The sequence below is a fragment of the Vanessa cardui genome, chromosome 14 (genome assembly GCF_905220365.1).
Source record: "Vanessa cardui chromosome 14, ilVanCard2.1, whole genome shotgun sequence".
Lineage (NCBI taxonomy): Eukaryota > Metazoa > Arthropoda > Insecta > Lepidoptera > Nymphalidae > Vanessa > Vanessa cardui.
Genome location: NC_061136.1, coordinates 10,616,553 through 10,641,328, shown reverse-complemented (window position 1 = coordinate 10,641,328; position 24,776 = coordinate 10,616,553). Strand labels below are relative to the sequence as shown.

The window sequence follows — 24,776 nt, the reverse complement described above, 5'->3', positions numbered from 1 at the left end:
TCGTCAAACTAATACATAATTTACATACATTAAGCGTGGCAACACTCGAAATATTTACAATTTTATATTATCTTATTCTACAAAATTTTACATTACTATATTTCTAATTTTTTTTGTATATAACAAATATTTAATATTTTTTTAATTAAATAAATATTATTAATAATACTTTTAGCCAATATTATGTTATGATAATATAAGAAAGTAATAATGCACTGTAACAATAATATTTGGTGGTAATATCTTTGTTGAAATTGAAATAAAGAGATAATAAATGAACTAATTTATATAACAATCACTGTTTGTACTAAATAATTTTTTTGAAATCACATACTAAAAATAGTATTACATTTTTCTAAGTATACAATACAGTACAATTGTATATACATTAAGTAAATTAATTTGTTTCGAAACACATTTATATATACTCGTATACTTTTTTCGTTTGAATATCATAATTGTCTAAATTGTTCAATTGCTAAACAGTTAAATTAGGGTTATTTCTCGAGATTAGGCGGTGAATGTACTGGCAAACACGGGCACGGTGGTGGACCATATGGCGAGTTAAAAATGGGCTGGAAAAATCCAGAAGCTGCGGCCAACTGTCTGTAATAGTTAGACAAACTTAAATGTTAATATTTTTTACATAGTTTTAGGATTAAGTTACTTTATTAACTTGATAAAAATCAATCAAACATATGGGTTTGTATATACAGAATATTACACCGGTGACATGGCAGGTTGCCCACCTTCCTTCATCGCCGTATTAGCACTTGAAAACTAGTTTTGCTTGCTCAATCTTGAACCTGAGAGTTTTATTTAGGTCATCCATTGATCCATTTGGGTCTAAATAAAAATGTAGGTTCATTTTGCATTTTTCTTTTAAAACATGCAGTTGAATTGATTTATCCATAGACAGTTGAGGAATACAACCTTTCAATATTTTAAAATATTTATGTAAGGAAAAATATGACAAACCTGTACTGTTGATCCAAATGAGCCTTTTCAATCCTTTTGTCCTTAGCTCTTCTATTTTGGAACCATATTTTCACTTGAGTTTCACTCAATGACAAGGCTGAAGCAAGTTCGCATCTGAAACATATAATATTTATTGATATATTTTTTAATTGCTCCTATTTAAGGTTATGTAAATTTGCGTACATATCATGCTAAGTGCGTTCGGTATCAATAAGAACAAAACCGGCTTTAAAAAAAGACGTATTCTTTGGATTTGGATTTTGAAGTTTCGAGATTTAATTATACAAATATTCATATATATAAAATATAATTCGTATATAATTAAAATATAATAAACCAACTACCTTCGTGCCCGAGCAACGTATTCCCCTCTCGCATATTCGAGTTCAAGCCTTAACGTTTGATGAGCGGAAAAGGTTGTGCGTTGCCGTCTAGGCCGACTCTCTTTACGTCTCCTGCGTGCCACTGAAAAGAAAAAAAAACTATTTATTATTTACTATTTAAAGAAAAATATAACACATTTATTATCTGCCATTTTTTAGGGGCTAACCGAATATGTTTAAAGTTATAAGTTTTGCAAATAAAAGATGAATTGCACAGGTGATTAGGTTTGGAACATTTTTTTTACGCTTGTTTTAAGGACATAGCCTGTCCTATGTTTTATCGCATAACAATATGTGACACAAGACTTTGTGATTCATGCAGCCATGCACATCTGCTACTGAGTCTTAACAGTTTACTGTTTGAACTTAGGACCTCCAGATCTGGTCTATACAATAGGTCATATTTTTGTCGCTCTATGATTTGCGGAATATATTGCGGATGTTTTATAATGTTTTTTTTTTTTTAATATGTGGTGCTTCTAAATCCCTTGGATTTTTTTATAAACTTTTAAACTAATGATGACGTGTTTTTGAAAGGAAGTGCAAAGCATTGACCTAATATAGTTATGTATATTACAACTTGCAGATATAATTAAGTGACTAATAAAATTAACGCAATCTGTTAATAACAAAAAAAGTTTTAATTGTACCTAAGGTTTCCCTACTGTTCCTGTAGACATGGGGAAGTGATTTAGACACGAGAAAAGAGCTCGTAATTGTAAGAGCTCTCGATTCCGTGCCATATTGTACGGAAGTGAAACCTTGCGCCGGACAAGGGTGAATCACGATCATTTTAATAATCAGTTTGTAATATAATACGCAAGCGTCGCTGTGACGATATTATTATGTTATGAATATCATCGGATAGGGTTTCCTGATTTACGCCTTCTCGGTAAGGATTCAAACATTGCGTAAATATGGCCTGCAGGTTTGATTATTTAGAAGGATTTGAATTTCTTAATACTTCGAATAGTTTGAGAAATACTGTATTGAAATATAAGTTTTAATTTAAGATGAAGTTTAACCTGAATCGTTTTAATTTTAATTAATTCGTCTTCTAAAAATCCTTGTTAGTAATAATTACTAAGGTGATAATAGATAAATCCTGCTATAATCAAATTTCAATGTTAATGTAAAAACTTACTTAGGATTAAGAAGTTATCTCGATTTGTGTGAAGTAATATTTATTTAAATTAATTTAATTCTTATTCAATAATTCAAATAATGGGACCATAATAATGTTGCAAAATACGAAAAAATCTCTCCAACAACTGTTGCCAGAAAGTATTATAACATGTCAGTAATTATATGATGTCCGCTCAATTTAAGATTTACTTTACGATTCACTGATCACCGATACCATATAAAAACCGACAGCTCTTTATCCTCTATCCATATTAATAATTATAAAATAAGAAGCCGAATTATGTAAGCTTAAATGTATTGAACCAAGAGTTCAATATATTGGAACTATTTTCATGAGATTTCCCAGTCAAATTTCCATCGCTGGAAGGTCTGCAAATTAAAAAGCAATGCAAACTTTTTATTTTGATCTGTTTATTTAATTGTGAATGTATGGTAACTACCCAGGCGAGCTTGCACGAAGTTTTGGCACAGTAATATGGAGTCCATATCAAAAGACAGCTAATTTCAAAAGACCAGCCAAAGATAAAAACGTTAGTGCGTAGTTACGCGTGAGAGCTCGATGATCTAAATAAACACCGGCAACGTGAGGTTAGACTTTATGATAATGTTTTAAATATGTTTAAAGTTCAATATTGTTTGAATTTACAAGTATGTATTTAAGTAGCTTGATGAAGGATAAGCCGATTTCATTCGCTTTTTAGTGCGTTTATAGGTTGAAGTGCTCGTATAGTAAGTATTTTTTAATATATATTTAGGTGGCTAGCAAATGGGTCACTTGATTCCAAGTAGACAGCGCTGCAAGAAATATTTACCATACCTTATGTAATATATATTGTGCCTCTAGTACCACTCATACTTCAAAGTCTAGAGTGCAAAAGTATTGAGTACTGCTATTTGGAATAGAATATCGGATATGGAATGGAATATAAAAATAGGATCGGTGGGCTGGAACAAAGTCCTACCACCATGTTATTTGCAATCAATAGCCGATCCTTCTATTGATTATAGTAAAGTAGGTACTTTCCTTAGAAGTACAATCTGTGGTTATCTGGTGTGCTCCAATATAATTGACGACAAAAACACTGTATCTTACTGTAATTCACTCTATGACTACATGTACCTACCTACAATGTAATGTATCCAATGTTACTCATTTTTTCACTGATCATCTAGATTCAGCAGCTTTTCGTAATCATTAAAAATAAATAAAATAAAGGCAATATACATTCAGAAATCCTTGAAGCTTTATTTATTACAAATAAAATATAAATCATTTAGTAGATTAATGATAACGGTAAATTGTTCTTTACTTAATATATAATGTTACATCCACATTCTTGGTAATAGCCTCGTTGATGATAACGCACGCTATTTAACGAGACGTAATAGTACATATACGTAAAGGAAATACGAACAAAAGTTTATTCAATAGTTCGCATGATCTGTGTCGTTAGACAAGACGGTGCGTGAGACTGTTTTAATGTGTTTATTGTCCAAGTATGGGCCGTTCGCCTAATGATCTCTATTATAATGCTCCAAATTGTACTCGTATAGAAAAATCTTCCAAGTATTTTGTGCTCTTCAACATCATATTTGATATTTATTTTCGTATATTTCATTCTATAACTTTTCGTCTGTCTGTTTCCTATTCCTCGTAGTGTTTTCCGTTACTCCTCTCGTACGATATTATTTAAATTTTTAATACTGACGGGTTAATTGGTCACCTTGTTGTACAACAATATTAAGTACACCATTTAACTACTTTTTTGGTTGCAAAAGCGCCACCTAACGTAACCTTAGCTACCAACATGTACTTAATATCTTTACTGCCTGTACATAAATTCGGTATCCTTTTAACTTAACCGGAACAAACCATTCTAATTATTGTTTTTCGGCGGTAGAATCAGTGGCTAGAATCTAACCTGACAGACTTGCCACAAAGCTATTTCACCAAGTTAACGTCTATAACTTATAATTTAATTTTATCCAGGTTTAAGAACTTAGTCATGATTTTGTCGTCGTTATTTAAAATACCTTTCGGTCGTCTAATCGCAAATACTTAGCGAATACATAGAGAGACAAAAATACTGACGCATCTAAATTATTAGTGACAATATTATAAGTGGAGAGTTTAGGTGAATATTTGTGAATAATAAATCACGCCAAAACGGCTAAACGAATACCGAATAAAATACCTTACAGAGCTGGATTATGGTCTACTACTTATTGTTACAGAAATATTAACACCGGCATTCCTCCTCACACAGGGTCGGAAAATAGTCTTCAATTGAGAAACAGTATTTTAAACAACTTTATAAAATAAGTAGGTAATTTTAGTAAGGCATTAGTATGTTTAATACAAAACTTTAGACTTTATTTAAGAACAGCCTACATTAAACAATTTACTAGAACGTTTGTGAACAATATGGCTATGACCAAATTGACATAAAAATAAGAAGGGTGACATGGGAATCGTCAGCTGTTGTCGCATATGTAATTGGGCCGCAAAGAGCGTAATCTGACTGAGTATTGTCATATTAAATTATCACGAGGCCAATCGTGCGGAAAGTGAGAGATAAAATGATTTATTATATTGACATTCAATCTACTTTTTTTTACTTGAATTGTATCGAGGGATATTAAATTATAGCATTAAAACTTTTAAGTACAAATCTTTTATATTCATTGTTTTAATATATTTAATTCACCTTTTTTTTAAATATACCTAATGCTACATAAAAGACAACACACACGCTGCATCAGCAATGGGCTAATATTAATATAATATCTCCTATTTATTAATATAATATAAATTGCAATTATTTCCCGTTCAATACTTATCGCAAAACAATTTATGTCACCTTCGTTATTAATCAATACAAAAACATTGTCATGCCCTTCTCGTATTGTTCTGGCTACCGCATCATCAAATGATAAAAAATACCCATCCACTTCGCTCCCTAAACACGTATTTGTTATTTGCGATTTAAAAATGATTGTGATTAATCAACAATGCTAACAATACAATAATAAAGCGTAGGGTTGCTTCCCTTAATATTCATTAGCTATCCCCTAATTACAGATTCGTTCGAGCATTCTTCGTTGAGAGAGAAGTACACCTGACTTGTGTTTTTTTTTGTTTTCAATTCTTCCTGTAGATATATTGATATTGCAGAAAATGTTTGCTTCAATAAGTTTCAATTGGACGATAGAGCGCCTGATTGAAATTTCTTTTGTGTAGGTAAGATAAGACTTGTAATGGAAACGCATCTATTTCTATAATTTAAAATGTAAAATATTTATTAACAACTTATAATTTTAATTGAAAATAACATATCTTTTCTTGTTAATACGATATTCAAATATGTAGTTTAAAATCTTCTTCATAAAAGAGAACTTCTTTTGAGAAGAAAGTTGAAATTCATTCTCTTCATTAAAAAAGGGTCCCCCTTTTTTCCAACAGCGGAAGTGATTAACAACTGTTACTTTACTATAAATGAAAAATATACGATCCGTATGATGAAACTATGACCATACAAGTTTTCTTTTTAATAAAAATGATCACACGAGACATTCGAAATAATTATTATAAAAGTACAATAATAAAACAAATAAAATATAAATTATATCTGGTTGGATAGGCACGTCTCCTAAATCCCAATCCGCTCAAATATGATGTAAAACGAGGACGATACAAATTGCGGCTAATGTAAATCACAATGTTATGTTTCCAGCGGAGCGGGCGCAAACCACGTGCTCGCTCCCACGGTGACACAGCTGAGAGTCATGAATTTTGAGCGTTTATTTGACGTAGTTTAATATGGATAGTATTGGATTTATATATTTTGTCGTATCTGTTTTATATTTAATTAAATTAATGCTTTATTAAAAAATAAAGTTTTTACCTAATTGTAATGAGATCAAATTATGATAAACATTAGTAATATATTATTGTGAAGGACGAGAAATTCTCATTGTAACATTTTCATGTAGATATATCTGTTGATGAAATTGTTCTGAAAGGTTTTTCTTTACAAATTAATTTAATTGTTACGTTACTGGACTTTCAGACAAAACCGATTCACTTCCATCGAAATTCGCTGAGCCGCTAATTTTCGTTTCAGTTTCACGGACCGTTGTTTCGTAATAGTTATAAGAGTTGAACAATGAATTTTATAGCTGTGTAGGAGAACAGTGCTGGCAATTTTCATACAAGGGTGGTTTTGAATGGAACGCGGCTTGCTTCTATATTGAGGCATCGAAACGTGGTGTAGTAATCGCATCAGAGCGACGCTGATGCTGGCTGTCGCTTCGCCTTCCGCGTCCACAAACTGGAAACTCAGACGTTTTTTAACGACGCGAAAAACCATTATGATTCTATTTTCAGAACGACAATACTCATTCTAATAAGCTTAAAGTATGTTGGCCGTAACGATGAAATTGTATGTCTACTTAAGTCCTAGTATACACCTAATAAGGTGAAGGTACCTATTATTTGTTAGATAATGTAACAACGTTTGAATTTATTCTGAACATTTAATAATACAATACTATATTATGGTATATATTTAAATAGAACGAAGTCCAAAAAAATTACGCGAATTTTAAATGTAAAGTATATCTATGTACATTGATATATTTTAGCTCCGTACTTTGTATCTTTAATGAAATAAAATCGAAAATTTTAGTAAAACAAGCGTTTAATACAAAGTTACTTACGTAACGTCAATAATAATAACAGCATGCAAATATAATATTTATGAAAAATTTGCTATTCAAATGTTAAAAATATAAAAGAAGCGCCACTGCAAGGTTTATATTTGATATAATTTTGTTTTTTAACAATAATTACGTATTAAAGTAACGTGAAACGGAACGTTTGTCAAAACACTAATAAGCTTTCAGTGACGTCACTCATGTTATGACTTGAATGACGTCACTGAAAGACTACTTATTTGAGTTATAAAAATTTGAACATTGAAACGAAAATTAATTGCGTTTTTCGTATTAAAATGAAAGTTGGTTTTGTCAGAGCAGACTCCGAAATCCTTTTTTCAGCTTGATACCACTTTTAGCTCAGGTTTGTGTCAGAAGGTCCAGTCAAAAACTATTTATATGAAAATTTTATTGAAGTAGACGAACAAATTGGCACAAAACATATGTCAACAAAGCTTTTTTTCGGAGTATCGATAGTCCGTTTAAATTTTACCCAAAAAAGTATCTCGAAAGATAAAGAGAAAGATTGAGAAAAATACAAAAGTATGAAAGCCAGCGAGGACAAGTATGATCAGTGGGGCAGTGACAGACAGTAGTAACGTCATACGAAATAGAGATCCGTTTTCTCGCGAAAATTGGAATTGACATTTATAAACCGCATTTTTTGCAGTAAATTTCAGTGTTTTAGACTTTTAATATAGTTGCTGTCTATCCTATATGAAGTTCTTCAAAATAAATTCAAAAATAAAAATATCGCATCTTCCGTATTAGTATGGCTATCACATATGTACCATACCATAGGTAGGTGTTGGTGGTGGTACAAATTTTTTGTTATACGAATACACTTATGTAAGATTTTTCTTGAAACATAAGGAAAATAAACCTTGTAAAACATATAATATGTCTATCTATAAAATAGAATGAAATGATATTAGAAAAATTGAAAACATTTTCTTTGAATATTTTATAAAGGAGCGTCCGGCAAAGAGACGAGATTAAGTAGGTATCCACGCAATGCGGCTTATCTATACCATCTCGCTATTATATTTATTCAAAGTATTTTTCTAGTGATATTTTATTTGCAGGACCATTATAGATATCTATGAAACCCTTTGATCTCTTTGCCTTTGGCGAGGAAGGATTCAGGAAGCACCTACCTACATTCGTATAATCTTACATTATGAAGTACGATGAAATAAAAATATACTAGAAATAAATTTAAAATAAATTACTTAACAAATAAATAAATTTGACTAATGGAAAAATTTGTCATCGAGACATCTAATATTTTTGTTAATTTTAAATTCTATTTTGTAAAAATATCTATTTTTTTATTTTTGGCGAAAATTTGCACGGATGAAATGTCAATCACATCACATAATATCTTTAAATCGTAGCATAAAAATGCAGCATGGGGCAAATGCAATATCTGGCAGTAATAGTCATATAGAATGTAGGGCGTTTGTCACCACCGACTGTATGAACTCGACGCGATAAAGCTAATAATGGCGTAAACGATAAAAAATGAACTTTACAAAATTATTAGACGAGTATTTTTGTTATGGGTATATTAATATTAGAAATAAAATAATGCCTGTGTGTTCGTTATATAAAGAGCCGACAGTGTTTTGTTCGTAATTATCTCTCTACGGCCCTCGGCGACTGAAGGCGAAAAAAAACTAAGAAAATGTAATAAGCACCAAATCTATGAATCTCTTTTTTTATTTGTAGGCAGCCCTAGATTATGAATATAATTGATTATCCATTTTAAGTCTCAGTAGATTCCAATAGCCATTATAGCCCTCTCCAGGTTCCAATAGAAAAAATATAAAGTAAAAGCTTAAAAATATAAAGTACTTATTATATGATTACTATTTGTAACTATATACTATGCTAAAGGATTATCTTTTGAAATATTTAAATTAATACAAATGTAATTATCTTTAGCTTTTTAGGCCTGTTGTGATTGTGTTTGATTGAATTTGAATGAATTAGTTCATAATTCGTTCAGTTTAAAATGAACAAAATAGAATGCGGAAATAGTAACTAAAGACTGAGATTATAATAACAATTTACAGCAATATACGTTAGTATATCGTTATTATTTTAAGCACTGAACATAAGTTCGTAGAAATAAAAGGTTAAATTTTATCAATCACGTCAGTTGAACTATAAGCGAGGTTCTAGAATGTTAAGAACAGGTCAAGTCAAGTCAAGTCAAGATGACTTTATACTGTCTCGATATTTTGTTTTTAAATTTATGAAGGGATTCCTATACTTTTTTTTTGCGTAAAAACGTATTAATGGTAGGCGAACCGTACAACTTTTACGTTATGAAGAAAGGTGTTCAATATTTATTTATTTTTTCTTTTAATATATCTTATAAAGTTTTATTTAAATTTAAATATTTTACTTGGTTTCTTTTTTGTATAATCAAAATTACAATAGTTTTAAATATATACAATTATTATAAATTAAGAGAAATTAAAAGTGTTAAAAAAAATTCTATGAAAACATTTTCATAGAAACTACATAAGTCTGAAATATTCCGCTATTTTTCTCTTTCTATGGATGCTTTCTAATTTTAAGGACGATCTAGTTTCAGAACGTAAAAGTGTTACGTGTTGTTGTTTCGAGGAAACTTTAAAGGTAGAGTGTTTTCTATTTGTTCGTATTGTATTAGCGCTTACAGCGAGAGAGCCTTTGTTCCTGCTGTGACGAGATTTTGATTCAAACCGTGACATCTATTTATATAACTTTATTTGATACAATTTTTTAGTAAATGCTCACTTTCGAAAAATTGTATTGTTAAGTGATTTTGTGACGTAGAGTCAATTTTAAAAAAACTCATTACTTAAATTTACTTTAATATTTATTCAAAGAAAAAGAGCGATTGAAATTGCGATATGATCGCGATGAACAAACACCGAACAAGTCGTTTTTGTATGCGTGTGTAAGTATTCGCATATAAAATTGTGTGCTTAGTTATGTTAAGGAACTATCTTCATTTCATACTAATAGTTAAAGATGTAGAAAAAAAATTAAAGAAATTTATTCAAGTTGCTAAAATAAAAGCACGGAAAAGCTCTGAGCAATAATAGCTTTTGTAATAGTCTTCGCTTATTTCAGATAATGCGGCTTTTCTCAACCTTATCTTAAAATATAAACAGTGAATAATTTGTTACAATAATAAAGGAAATGCACTTATCAAATAATAACGTATATATATCATCTTAATATATATAGGTATATATGTATTTTAATAATTAGTAATGATATAGGTACCTACTGTAAGAGTATCGATACAAGTATCAATACAACACGAAACACTGATTATGGTTTATTTACTTCAGAATGATAGTACTTAGTTTCTACATTTTGGTGATTTAGGATACAAAGTCATCTACAAAGTTATGAGACAAAAATCGAGTCTTTTTCGGTGAACGTTTACGCTCTCTGTCCATTTTGATACATGAAAAGATGTGCGTTATAATTTCGCATCATATCAAAATGATGCGAAATGTATAACATATTATTATGTGTTAGATTACAATTCAGTATATTTTTTTAAATATTTTCTTTAAAGGTTATTAAAGAAAAGTCAGTGTGCTTACAGTTTTATTATTTTTAATATTTTCAAAAAAATAATATTTTTATTATTTTCAAAAAAATAATATTTTTTGAAGTGGACGGGTATCTCGTTTAAAGTTCAAGAGGTAAAAGTTATTACGACGTATGATTTTGCACTTTATTATTAATATTATGTTTTAGATAGTATGCTACGGAAGTAGAACTTAGTAAGAGGTTTATTTATCATGGACGCATTAATTTTAACGGTTTATATTCCCACAATGCTCGCTAAAAACATTTGGTATATTTTATTTGCTACGGATTAGGATAGTTTAACATTAAAGAAGGGTTTTCTATATTTTACAGCATAAGAGAGTGAAGTGGGTGATGGAAGCTTTTATGGAAATTCATTATTAAAGATAGAAATACCGATTTTTAGTTTTACAGCTTTTGTCTTAAGTAAATGTTATCAAATGAGATTTCTGCCGTCTAGTATTTTATAAATATATTGTTTTTAAATGGATTTTACTATCCATTCTGTATATTCTTACGGAGGAGACTAAAACATGTTATATTATTCTATTTTTTTTAAATGACCTTTACGAACAAAGTTAAATTGTATTTCAAATAGTCCTTTTGGTAAAAAATAACAGCAAACTTACCGCATAGTTTGTTAATTTTTATGTTATTTTATTTAATAAGTAAGTAATGCTTTGTTGATATTTAAGAAAAAAAAAACATACTATGTATTCGTTTCCTGTAGCTACTCCTGAAAGACGCACTTTTATATTAATAATGTTGAAGTAAAACTTACAAAAGGCTGCGAGACCAGCACCGAATGCCAATTGCTGATGGGGTAACAGAATTGGCCGAGGGCAGACGGGTAGCGGTGGCGGTGGCCACAACGGAGATGCTGATAAACTGTCTCTTCCTTCATTATCTCCAATCTCCACGTCAGAACACGAGTCACTTTCAGATCCCTGTGTCTGTTCCTTATCCTTTGTTTTGGGCTGGTCCAGATGACCGTAAATTCTAGCGAAGAATTTACGTGGCGAAGACGGTCGTGGCGTCTGAATTGATGTATCCTTAGACTTTTCAGGATAAATTTCTTTATCCATCATATTAAAATTTGTTTTCAATTACAATTTTTTTATGTATGTAATGATTTGTATAAATAATATAATAATTATCAATCAATTTTAATATTGATAAATCTTACGAATAAAACTAAGTTACCGAATAATGCACAACGCACCACACGTGCAACCCTATCCCACTTTGCACGTGGATTGAAAGTGTCAGGTGTTTATATGAATAACGGGGTCCCGCCCTCGGTGTCCCTCATCCCTAATGGAATCGGGGTGGATACCGACCAATGAGAGCGCTTTCTCGCATTTAATCCAGCCCACTATAGGCGGGCACATTTCGATTGATTAAAATACGTTGCTAAGTTTAAAAAGTGTCAATTTTAACTTTTCTATTGATATTACCGTTGCTTTTTAATGTAAGGTTTCTTTCCCTTCTTTAAGGTATTTTTGTTGTTTATTACCGTATACAAATAACTTATTACGAACAAACACTTAAAAATAAAAGTTTTGACTTATAAATAAAATTAAAAAAATAACTTTCGTTTCTTAACAATGTTAAAGGGCCAAATTTAAAAGAACTGTAATATATTACAGATAGTATCTTCATCAAAGAAACTGTAGTCTACTAGGTTTTGTGCAAAGCCTTTTTGGGTAGGTGGCACCATTTTTTTTTGTTTTTTTATTCTCGCTGGAAAAACGCGTTACGCGCTTCCCCCACGTGATGGAAAGTGGGGGGTGTGTGGGTCTCTCCGGAGCCCTGGACGCCGAGTGCGCCCAGGCAGGCCGGGTTTACCCACTAAAAAACCAGCGGTACCCTCTCCGTCTTTCGGCGGACGCCACGGGATCGCTTACGCATGCTACCGTGCCGGAGGGTAGGTACCACCAACTGATCAAATATTCCGCTGCCAATCAGCATTAAGTAATTAGGATTGTTTCGGTAGTATTCTGGTTTGACATGTGCATGTGCCAAACTGCAGATTCGATAGCAATAACATCTTAATTTATCTTAAGGTTGGTTGGGCATCGGTGTTTTAAGCAATGGTTCTTATTTATTTTAGCGACATTCTTATTAGCGGCGGTCACTTTTGATCAGCTGGTCCATTTGTCTGTATAGCTACCCTTTAAAATAAAACAAAATAGGACTTTTATGTGCAACAAAACAACTGTACCTACTTAAAAGCTAAAGTAATTGAGGACTTGTGAATTAGATGTAGTGTTTTTAATAATTCTGTAGAATTTTGAAGAATTATAAATTATCGCTTCGGGAAAAAACCTCGCACCGTTCAATCAATAAAAAAAAAATCATCTAAGGATAAGTATATTGTAATTTGTAATGTTTATTCGTTTTGGTATTTCTACAATGAATTATATACTCCTTAGAAATATGCTGTCATATAAAATAAAAATAATTTGGTATATTAGTTATCTATAAATATTGACCAGTCACTTATATTTATGATGAGATACCTAAATGTCACGTAAAACATAAATGTACTTCTAGTGTCACGTTTTAAACAAAACCTGCGTAGTAATTATACCTATTGCCCGTGTAAAACTTTCAAGTTCGTTTTAAATTGTAAGTTTCAATCAATATGCAAAAATATATCAATTTATTAATTATTGTTGGTACTATGTTTTGCTTTACGTTCAACTCTACATTTCCGCTTGAAAGAGACTCGTCCATTGGCTATACAAATCGTAAGTTCTTACAAATTAAGAATATTTTTTTATGACATAGGTGGCAAACGAGCAGGAGGCTCGCCTGATGGAAAGTGACTACCACCGCCCACGGACATCTGCAACACCAGGGGGCTTGCAGGTGCGTTGCCGGCCTTAAAAGAAGGAGTACGGTCTTTTCTTGAAGGTTCCCATGTCGTATCGGAAAAACCGCCGGCGAAAGAATAGGTGTATAATATAGTACTATGGAATTAAATTTGTTATACTTAATAATGAAACTCGAATAGTTTAATTTAGCCTACCTATACATAGATTTTATGTATGTACTTTTGAAAAGATTTATCAGAGGCATAAATATCTATCATAACAATAATTACATAATCAGACTAGTTTAAAGTAGGAAATCATATTTAATCATTTAATCATTCATATATCAAAAGTATCTAATCCGGGCCGAGATTCAAACTCTGCAAATCAGTGAAAGCTAACCATAAGGCATACGAAGTCATACATAGATATAGCATAACATAGAATCTGATATGTATATAAATAACTTAATGGGTAACCCGCTTGCCGTAACATGGTGTTATAAAAATTAAATCACCTTAATAAGTTTTAATGCAGCTGAATTTTATATTTGAGTTTCAGTTGTGTATTCTGTACATTTTATAAAACTAATATCACAATAATAAAAAAAGCAATTTTACCGTTTTCAGAAAGCCAAAATTATGCATTATTAGACCGAAGAAAAAGAATATCGTCGAATTTTGGAAACACATTCAGAAAAATAAAAGACACTACACAGTATTTCGGGAAAAATATTTATGATCACTTTAATATCGGTTTCAAAAGCTTAGCTAAGAAATGTAATGTAAACGACGACGAAGTACGAAGTTTCGAGCAATTAGTTATAATGAAAAAATATCCTTATCTGGATATAAATGAATTAGATATGAAATATTTTCCTAATATCAAAAAATTTGATAATTTGTATGTGGATCAAAAAATGCATCATGAAGCTAGCCTCAGTGAACCGGCGGAAGAGTTACTTAATGTAGAAATAATAAATAGAGGTCTAACTGGTTTCGCTATACCACCACATTTATCGAAACATAGAATGATAGAATCTAAACCTAGCATTTGCAAACCATCTGAAAATCCAGATTTAGTTTTAACGAAAAAATCCTCAAATCAAAATATTTTGAAAAGCTTGACGGACGATATCAATGCTCTTTTTGATCTCAAAAATATTCAAGGACTTTAAACTATATATTGAGCAATAATAACGCTATGAACGATGTAGTCTTTTTTGTAACTAAATTTTATGTAATATTCGTAAAAGTTATTATTATTGACATGCGCAATTTGTTAAGACGATTTAATTATGATTTTTGAATTTTAACAAATGATTTCTCGAAAATCGCTGGCATTTTAGATACCTCAAAACGTCATTTCAACTACTCTTTACTGAATGTACATGATTATAAACATTTATGTATCAAATGAATGTAATAAATGATTTTGACTAAGTAAAAAGTCCAGTCATTATACACAAAACATTTAAAAATGCAAATGAATGTTTGAATACTCTTAGGATAGCTTAACTATAAATTGTCAACCTCGATTTCATATCCCATATGCGCGATGCTATCTTGAAAAAAGGGTTGAATTTGCTTTTTGGCTGTGCATAATACGAAATTTATGAAAAGATAGTTTTACAAAAAACTATCATTATTATTATTTATATTTACCGTACCTAGTGGTGAAATTTTTGTCGTGATTGAGGTAAAATGAGGGATGCGCAATCCAGATTATCAGAAGTTAATACTATTATTACTAGACGTATTCCTTCAAAAACATAAAATAGTTGTTTTAAAGGAGAATAAGTATATAAAATAGTAGATAAAAAGTATTTTTCATTTTATAAACGTTTTCGAATTTTATTTTAGCTAATATGTCTGTCTGTTTAAAGTAAATTAATAAAAAAAAATAAAACTGTAATTAATACTTTAAAAATATTATTAATTAAACATACAATTAAATAATTTATTTTTTATTTATAACGTTTAAGATTCCTACTAATCATTATTCTGCGTGCGTTTTGAGCTGTGTTTTCGCTGTCAGTATGAGATTTTTCAAAAGTTAGACCATAAGTGCTATGTAATAAATTAAGTATAATCTTTTATTCATTCCTTAGTTTAACGGCTTTTAGTTGTTGCCTTTTAATTGTCATTATTGCAAGATATTTTTTACTATATTAAATACCTGACGTTGACATTTGAAGTATAATACTAAATTGTCAGTTTTGTCACTCGATGTTGGCACTTGGCATTGACGTCTTAGTTCTAACAGTATGGGACTATTGTTGGTTGCTACTTGAAGTTTAAACTGACTAGCGATTTCTGCTTAAACGTAAATATTTTGATTGTTATATGGCATTAAATACTAATTATATTTTATGAACGTAATTCTATCGACCTTAACAAAGTAGTGCATTATATATTGTATATCTTTTAATACACAACAACTCTGTATTGAAACAATTAGCCTGGCTATTAGAGGCACTAATTATAACCTATTAAATTTAAATTGTTCTTCGTAACGACAATATATTATATTGATTTGTGTTTGAAATGTGATTCCATTACGTAATCTTGGTGCTAATATATAACCTTGTTGTTGTTAGCAATCTGTACATTTTATCATTGTTATATTCAACTGAACTCGATTTGTGTTCATTTTTTTTAGTTTACTACAATGGAGTTACAATGCAAAGTGCAAAATTATGAATGGGGCAAGTTAGGATTGGAAAGTACAGTAGCAAAACTTTTGTCAAATGCTAATCCAAACATTACAATTGATCCTGAAAAGCCTTATGCAGAACTGTGGATGGGTACACACTCAAATGGACCATCCCTCATCATAGAAAGAGACATCCTTTTATCAGAGTATCTTAAGGACAACCATGATGCAGTAGGCCCTGATGTGAAGAGAAAATTTGGAGTCACGGTTCCTTTTCTATTGAAAGTATTATCAGTTAGAAAAGCTTTGTCTATACAAGCCCATCCAACTAAGGTATCTTTTATTTTTATTTTCTAGTCTAACTGGCTTTAAACACAATTAGTTCCTTCTATGGTACTATTATGGCAATTATCTAGTCAATGATATTAATCTCAGTTATTATGACATTTACAATATAACACAATAAATCCGTATGCTTAATCTGGATTAGTGCTATGTCTATTTCAATGTCTCATATTTATCCATTATAATTATGAACATGTATATTCATAAGCAGGAGTGATTTGTTTTATGTGTAATTACGAAAATTATCATATTAATGCTGACTGGCATCCTTATTATTAAAATAGTTGTTCTGATGTACATTTTCATACTGACAATGAGCAACAGATGGACAAACATGCCGAGTTAGTTTCGTAGTATTGGTATAGATTACATAGTGCATACATATAAGTTATAATTCTTATTAAAGACTTTTTAATGAGTAATAAAATGTTATTGTTGTGTGTAGTTATCTTATCTGTGTTGTTATTATAGGATCATGCAGAGGTGCTACACAAGAGTTTTCCTGATATGTATAAAGATCCTAATCATAAACCTGAATTAGCTATAGCTCTTACTCCATTTGAAGCGCTATGTGGCTTTAGGCCTACTACACAAATCAAGGATTTTTTGAAAAGTAAGTTTAACTGAAAAATAAATGTACAATTTTATATACTTTAAAATTTAACACAGAAATTATGTCTACTTTATACTTTTTGTCATACATAATATTCTTAAAAGTTATTTAAATTCAAATCTATAAGAAAATGTAATATGAATGGATACAATTAAGTATTTGTAGTATTTAATTTTATCTTATACAAAAACAAATTCTTTGTTAGTAAGAAATTACTAATTACTTTATGTATAACAAAATACATTTAAGATACTGATATGACTAACAAAAGCCATCCACAATTTTCGCAATAAATGAATATTATAATACATGTTTATGTGAATTTATTACAGATCTACCTGAACTTGCCCAAATCTTACCACAAGATAATTTAAGTTCCTTCCTCAACAATGATTCTGTGGATGAAAGTGAAAAACTTTTGAAAAAGATCTTTCAATCCCTCATGAACTGTGATAAAGATGTAATTTCTTCAAGTTTAAAAAACTTACATGCAAGATTAGCAAAAGAAGGTAATGTTTATTTAGTTTGTGGTATATTTTATAATTTATCATTTGACATTCAAAAAGAGTAAATGGTATAGTTTGATACAACTTAGATGTAGCATCGGCAAAATTCTAAAAACCGATCACATCCGAATTAAGTATCCCAAATATTCAATATTTATTTCTTATGTCAACATGATCTTAACATAAACGTAATAACTTATAATATCATATGACCTAATACGTTCGTCAATTTAACTTTTTCGATTTACATGCACTCGTTATCTCGGGTTGAACTGACGCGAGAATCTATAGCAACTTAACATAACTAATAGCAGCAAAACGAACTTCATCTAAGTTGTGTCGTATTATAACCAGCTTCAAGAAAAAGTTCAGAAAAATTTTGGTAGTAATCAAAATAAAATTGAATTAATATTTTACTAAGTATTTTCTAAAACTTACAAATGCATTATTTTTCTTCAAAGGTGCTGAAACCCAGACAATGCTTCTGTATTCACTTGTGCAAAGACTTTATAAGGACTATCCAGGAGATGTCGGCTGCTGGGCTCCATACTTTATGAACTACATCATACTTAGACCTGGTCAAGCTATTTTCCTGAAGCCCAACTTACCTCATGCATATTTAAGTGGAGGTAATTTGAACTTTCAACTGTTTGTCCATCTTTGAGACTATTGTTTTGATTTATCAATGTATATAAGTTTATAGTATTAAATAAGAACAATTATATTTCAGACTGCGTAGAATGTATGGCCTGTTCTGACAATGTTGTTCGTGCGGGACTCACTCCAAAGCACATTGATGTGCCGACACTTGTGGATATGTTGGACTATAAGAGTTATGCAACTGAGGAACTGCTGTTTGTACCACAATTGGAGGATGAAAATAGCTGTATTTGGAGACCACCTGTGCCAGATTTTGCAGTTGCAAAAATAAGGGTAAGCACTTTTAACATTTACTATCCCAATATTCTTTATTCTCCATTATAATAGTTTTGTTACCAAATAATATTGCTCATACAAGTTAATTATTTTATTGTTATTTGCTAACAACCAGTTTAATTACATATAATATTGAATTCATATTTAAAACATTTTACAGGTGGAAAGTGGTGACTCCTACAATACTAAAGTCCGTCCCAGTCCGAGTGTATTTATCATAATTTCTGGGTCAGGTGAGGCTTGTGACACTGAACCCGTACAAATAAGACCTGGTGTTGTATTGTTCTTGAAGGCGAGTCGGCAGTTAACACTAACACCAGCTGAAAACTCGCATATAGAAGCATATCAAGCTATTTGTAACATTTGAGAAAAAAATGTTTTAAAAGATTATTTGTAATGTCATATTATTAGTACTCTTATTGACTTGAGAGGATTTTTTTGAACAGCATTAAAAATATAACTATCCCTTACATATATAGGCGCTAAAAAGAGATAACAGGCTATTTAGTTATCTAAAAATAATTTGAGTTTATGACATTGTACACTTAGCTGTAAAAAAAACAATGAAATTGTAGTACTTTTTAGTATTTAAATGCTTTATTTTTAAAAGTTTCAACTGTTTTTATTTTATATTTAGCATCACACTTATAATTATAGGCTTTGTCTAATGAATTATAAATGATGTGCCTTAAAAGTTTGACATGAAACTACAAGTATTATTATGTATAGTATGTAAGTAAATAAATGGTGGTATTCACAAATATTTTATTATATAATAAAGGCTATTTACATTTTAATTATTACTAAGATAAAATGTTCCTAAACTGGCTATTGAATTAAAATAAATAAAATGTTTATAATAAAGCAGTTTTATTCCGACGGAAATAATAGTAAGTACTACAAAACAGATACATCTAAAGTAATGAAAATATGTAAAAAGTAATAGTCTGCAAATGTTGCACTTCTTGGCTTACAGCTCTTTTACCTTTGAGGAGAGCCTTGGACGCTTTTGGACCGCGCTGCTACAATGAGTGTTGGTAAGTACACGTTTGGTATATTGTCGTTAAACCCAATTCTCACGATCCTCGCTGAGCACGATATGAATAAATATATAATAAACACAAATTAAGTCCATGAAGATTTAGTGGTTCTTGCCGAGTCTTAAACACACTATCTTCTACTAATCTTTGGACCATTTACAAACATACACCTATTATCTATATTATGACTGTTTTTCCACAACTTTTTTTAACACAGTCATTCAAATGAAATCAAGAATTTTTCTATGATATGTCTTTAGTGTGATAATTAATCAGAAATAAAATAGTGATAATCTTTTTGCCATTGGGGCTTGTTTGGCAAAAAACATAAATTACATGAACAGCCAATGCTAAAATGGCATAGAATATTATATTAGTATTGTAAATGTTAAAACAATGCCTATATATTAGTTACAAAATCTCAAATTTATTTAACCGACTTTAATAGTCTATCCTTTCCTATCTCTACCACAAGAAAGCGATAGCAACATAATGTTCGGTCAATTTATTGAGGCAATTTGTACAGACAAAATCACAATTATCGATTAATTTCATCACGAACCACAATTACCTTATTTTAATGATTATCAATAACGTAAGAATTGTTATTTAATAATCCATTAAATCTGTGGTAAGAGTACTTCTTACCACGTTGATTTAGTAATTATATATTTAAAGCGTACCGGCGATAATTTTACGGTTGATCTGTCTGTAACTTTGAAACTCGAAATTAATGCACCGATATCGCGGTGATGGATCAATACTGAAATCTTGTAATACTTTAAATTTAGCGGTAATATTCTCTTGGTTAATTTATTCTGTAATTGAACGTATCATGATTCTGCGTTGCGGAAAATAAATAAATATTTATTTACTTGATGGAATAATATATTAAAAATAGTTAAATACGTTGTTTTTACTGTAGTAGTATTACTTAATGTAATCAACACATTGCGTTTTATTAACTTATAGCACCTAGCACAAAATTAAATATGAATATAGGACATGGGTTATACGTAATTGATCTATGAAGAAAAAATTTGTTTCATAGTGTAGATGCAAGAAACAAATTCAGTACAACTTCGTACTGAATTTACCGTTTGAAGAATTATTTTAATGAAATTAGTGATTAAGACCATCAAAAGTAAATATTAATTGGAAATCTAATTTATGTGAAAAGAGCAACAACGCGATTTTTTGCCATTTCATCTTGCTGGAGGCTGCTTTCCGAAACCATGGTTGAATTTAAATATTGACGATTCAACGATGATTTTATGTAAAGTTTACTTGACTCATTGTAGAATTATTACTACATGCTCATAGGTATATATATATTTGTATATTCCAAGTTTCTTCCTGCCGGTGACTTTCCGTCGGTAAATCGATGCGACGGAAAGTGGTAGCTCAGTATAAAATTTGAAACAGTAGTATGAGGTACTGTGACGTCACTTTTAACGGCTCAACGGCTTTCTTTCTAATTGATGATGATGATGATGATGATGTCTCGTTATGCATAAACCACACAAAATATAAAAATAAAGTTAAAAATGTCATCTTTATATGTGGCGATGTGTTAATAATTGAAACCATAACGGCCTTTTTGACTTCACTTGAATATGTTGTCCTATTTATCACTATAACTCACTATAAGATATAATAAGTATATAAATAAATCATCAGATCAAAATCATTCTGCCTCAAACTATGTAAAGAAATATAATGTTTATTTTTTTCTAAATCATAATAATTAACATTTAAAAAAATAAATAAAACCGACTTCAAATGCGTGAATACAAAAAAAAAATCGTTCAAATTGGTTTATAATCGGCGGAGATATTGCGTATAAAACCCTTGGGGGTTGATTTTTTATTATTAAATTTAAATGGGACCACCCTTGAGGTATTACCTATATGCCGACAAAGATTTGTTCAAATCGGTTCATAATTGGCGGAGTTATCGCGTAACAAACATAGAAATAAAACATACGAGTCGAATTGAGAACCTCCTCCTTTTTTTGAAGTCGGTTGAAAATATTTAGTTGTTTCATTATAAACAAATACACCCGTTAATATCGATAATTATTGATACTACTTTTTCATAAATAGGTACATTATATAATCGTATTAAACATTTAAATTATGTTGTTGCGACATAAATTCTATACCCAATAATGTGTATTGTTATGATAACAATGATCTATTCATTGTTATACAAAGTATTTTCCCAAAGTTCTGATATTGCTTTAAATAGCGCGAATAATGTCTTAATACATATTTCAATAAAAGTATTCTATTTCTATAACTGACTGAAGATTTACCATTGTGAAACTATGGTAAATCTTCATTAATATTGATTACACACACGAATATTATCCTTTATTGACATACCATTTAAACATAACCTAAACAGTATACTTATATGTAGTTAATAAGCTGATAATGTTAGAATAGTAACTACTGTAAATCTCTGTACGCCAAAAATTGTCACTAAAATATTAAATTAAATTTAAAAAAAAGGCACGGGCAACTGTGTCCCCGTGGATGTAGCGTAAAATAAAAAATAAAAAACTAAACAGTAAATTTTTTGATCTATTAAAAAAAAAAATTAAGTGTTCAATTGGAATTTGTCCCTTACTAGTAAATGGGTTCTTTATTGTCCGTCAATGTTCTGCAGGAGATAGTCTTTAACATTAATGGACAAGTGCCCCGAAGTGACAACAACTTATTTTCCTCAGTCAAGTAGCTCGTATCAGAGCCTATCAGGTCAAATATAATGGTCCAGACCCTATACCGGCTTAGAATTTTTTACTTAAATCCGAAATGTCAATCAATTTTGTTTTAAAACCTATTCATCGATAGGTTCAATAATTCTCAAGATAAAAATTATAGCCATAACAACTCGGGTAGGTAGATCTTGCAATGGAATAGGGTAAATTATATTCTTATTCTGCAGTAAGGCGGCGGTTTACTTAAAATTATATAAAAACCAAAAGTCAAATGCGTTTCACAATAAACGAAGGTGTCGGCGTGTGTTGTAGATCGCGACAAACGATATCGAAAAGGAATCGTGAATGGAATTGTATGTCCGCAAGACATACTTACGTGAGATTAATGACTCGTACCAGATATTTAATATAATAACTTGTGTAGATATATACTACGCGGACGATATTGCAAGAAGTTGTACTATTAATATTCAAAATATGAAAGTACAATCAACGATCAGAACAATATAAAATTTAATGCTTGGTATTTTTTATATTCCAAACCGCTTTCAAAACCGATCACGTTGTACGCAGATACTTGAAATATTTCTGTTTGATATATGAATATATATGTTTGGAATTCAAAACGGTGTCTTGAAAAAACAATTGAGGCGCTGGTCCCAGTTTTTATTATATGCAACACATTCTGGTCAAATACTTAATACAGTGAAAGTAATTGAAAAAAGTTTAGCAGTGTAACATACTTTTTATGTCAGAGCACGTTGAATTTCAATCATCGGATGTTTGCATAACATGAAGCAATTTATTAAATTATTTTATAAAAAAAAAGTTAATATCATGCATGTAATGATGACTTAACGTTTAATTAAGCGTGTGAATTTTATATATTCTACTAATATTATGTAAGTGTGAGATGAGGCGTAAATTTTAAGTATCGACATTTCCAAAAATACTAAAAAAAATAATGGATACATTATAATACTCAAATACAAATCTAGTTACCCTTTTCGATAATAGAATACGATTGGAAAGAGTTTAGTCGCAGGACTCGATCGCAGGTTTTATATTCTTGCTATCTTTTAGCTATGTTCCCATTCTTTCAATGTAAAAAAAAATTATCACAGAATATATTTATTTCTAATATACCACTTATTTTTTTAGGGTTATATTCGCATTTTTATTCAAATATGAGCTATATTATTTATTTAAAGTCTTAGAATTTATCAGATTATTTCTTGAAACCACTTGAAAATGCCATTTTCACAAGCTTTGCCCAGAGAGACTTAACAAAAACGTGATAAATACTCAGAAAATACTATTGGTCCGATCCTGGATTTGAACTCAAGACCTCAGCTTTGCTGTCTTATAAGCTGGTTGCGTATATAATATTAACGTGACTATGTCTACTCTTTAAGTTGTTACTGATTGTATATGAATGTATTCAGAGTATAGGTAGATACAGAACTTTTGAAACGTGATTGACTTGCCTTTCTCCAAAATAAAATGTATCACTTTAATTATTACTTATCATATCCTGCATTACATATTACATCATAAGTAACTTCTACGTGTTGTAATATTGACATGAGTCGGACCTCAACCGCAAACCCCGTTGTTAGCCAAGTCGCATTGTCTTGTGGCGTTGCATTGTGACAGACTGGGAGCAGATCAATTGATCACGACTTAAGCAATATAGCCACAGACAATCATAATTATTTTTTATATTTTTTGACGAACGTTGAAATATAAAATAACAAAGTATACATATTTAAAAAAAAACTCTATCATTAATATCGAGAAAAAATATTATCGAGGATAGAAGGAAAACTCCTATCCTCGATAATATTTTTTTCTTATTTATCAAAGTCTGTTTTTAGCTCAACACACAGAGTTGTGATTAGGGGAATAACCAGAATTATAAAAATAAATTTATTAATATATATAAATAAAATTATAATGAAAAGATTTTTCAACATAAGCGATTGTATTTATTTGAGGTTACGCAATTTGCATACATTAAGTAATCAAGTTTCGTCTCAAACCATTGTTCCAACTAAGCTTTGTGTTCTAGAAATTATGTTTCGAATGCGAAAGAAATATGAATTCGAAGTCTTAAAAGTTTTTATACTTATGATTCATCTGCGAAAAGTTAAAAAAAGACATCAAAAAGCAATAAAAAATCTATTATAATATTTTTGTTAGGACAAAATTGGTCACATAGTTGTATATCGGTACCGGCACCACGAAAAACCCATAGAAAATAGTTATATATCGGTAATTACTGGCGATTTCAACTTTTATATTTACATCA

General features: G+C 30.3%; 3 protein-coding genes across 3 annotated transcripts; 2 read left to right on the top strand and 1 right to left on the bottom strand.

Annotated features, from left to right (window-relative positions):
- Positions 1-452: 452 nt before the first annotated feature.
- Positions 453-11,911, bottom strand: LOC124535417 (homeobox protein rough-like). The gene is made up of 4 exons (XM_047111628.1): positions 11,608-11,911; positions 1,323-1,443; positions 979-1,092; positions 453-606 (listed from the first exon to the last, which is right to left on the bottom strand). Exons 1-4 carry the CDS (start codon positions 11,909-11,911, stop codon positions 498-500), a joined length of 648 nt encoding a protein of 215 aa, XP_046967584.1. The 3' UTR covers positions 453-497.
- A 1,498-nt stretch (positions 11,912-13,409) lies between these two features.
- On the top strand, positions 13,410-14,999 carry LOC124535249. Its single transcript, XM_047111382.1, has 2 exons — positions 13,410-13,579; positions 14,275-14,999. The coding sequence occupies exons 1-2, from the start codon at positions 13,474-13,476 to the stop codon at positions 14,820-14,822; spliced, it is 654 nt and encodes a 217-aa protein (XP_046967338.1). The 5' UTR covers positions 13,410-13,473; the 3' UTR covers positions 14,823-14,999.
- An 884-nt stretch (positions 15,000-15,883) lies between these two features.
- Positions 15,884-19,545, top strand: LOC124535299 (mannose-6-phosphate isomerase). The gene is made up of 7 exons (XM_047111474.1): positions 15,884-15,970; positions 16,307-16,633; positions 17,117-17,258; positions 17,591-17,767; positions 18,226-18,393; positions 18,495-18,697; positions 18,861-19,545. The coding sequence occupies exons 2-7, from the start codon at positions 16,316-16,318 to the stop codon at positions 19,065-19,067; spliced, it is 1,215 nt and encodes a 404-aa protein (XP_046967430.1). The 5' UTR covers positions 15,884-15,970; positions 16,307-16,315; the 3' UTR covers positions 19,068-19,545.
- The last annotated feature ends 5,231 nt before the right edge of the window (positions 19,546-24,776 follow it).

Bases quoted from the DNA above. Each gene is read 5' to 3' on its own strand.
- LOC124535417 (XM_047111628.1), bottom strand. From the start codon at position 11,911: ATGGATAAAGAAATTTATCCTGAAAAGTCTAAGGATACATCAATTCAG. The intron at 1,093-1,322 runs GTAGTTGGTTTA...TATATGTTTCAG, and splicing joins TACGTTGCTCGGGCACGAAG to ATGCGAACTTGCTTCAGCCT. The intron at 607-978 runs GTTTGTCATATT...TAACTATTACAG, and splicing joins CATTTGGATCAACAGTACAG to ACAGTTGGCCGCAGCTTCTG.
- LOC124535249 (XM_047111382.1), top strand. From the start codon at position 13,474: ATGCAAAAATATATCAATTTATTAATTATTGTTGGTACTATGTTTTGC. The intron at 13,580-14,274 runs GTAAGTTCTTAC...TACCGTTTTCAG, and splicing joins GTCCATTGGCTATACAAATC to AAAGCCAAAATTATGCATTA.
- LOC124535299 (XM_047111474.1), top strand. From the start codon at position 16,316: ATGGAGTTACAATGCAAAGTGCAAAATTATGAATGGGGCAAGTTAGGA. The intron at 16,634-17,116 runs GTATCTTTTATT...TTGTTATTATAG, and splicing joins TACAAGCCCATCCAACTAAG to GATCATGCAGAGGTGCTACA. The intron at 18,394-18,494 runs GTAATTTGAACT...ATTATATTTCAG, and splicing joins TCATGCATATTTAAGTGGAG to ACTGCGTAGAATGTATGGCC.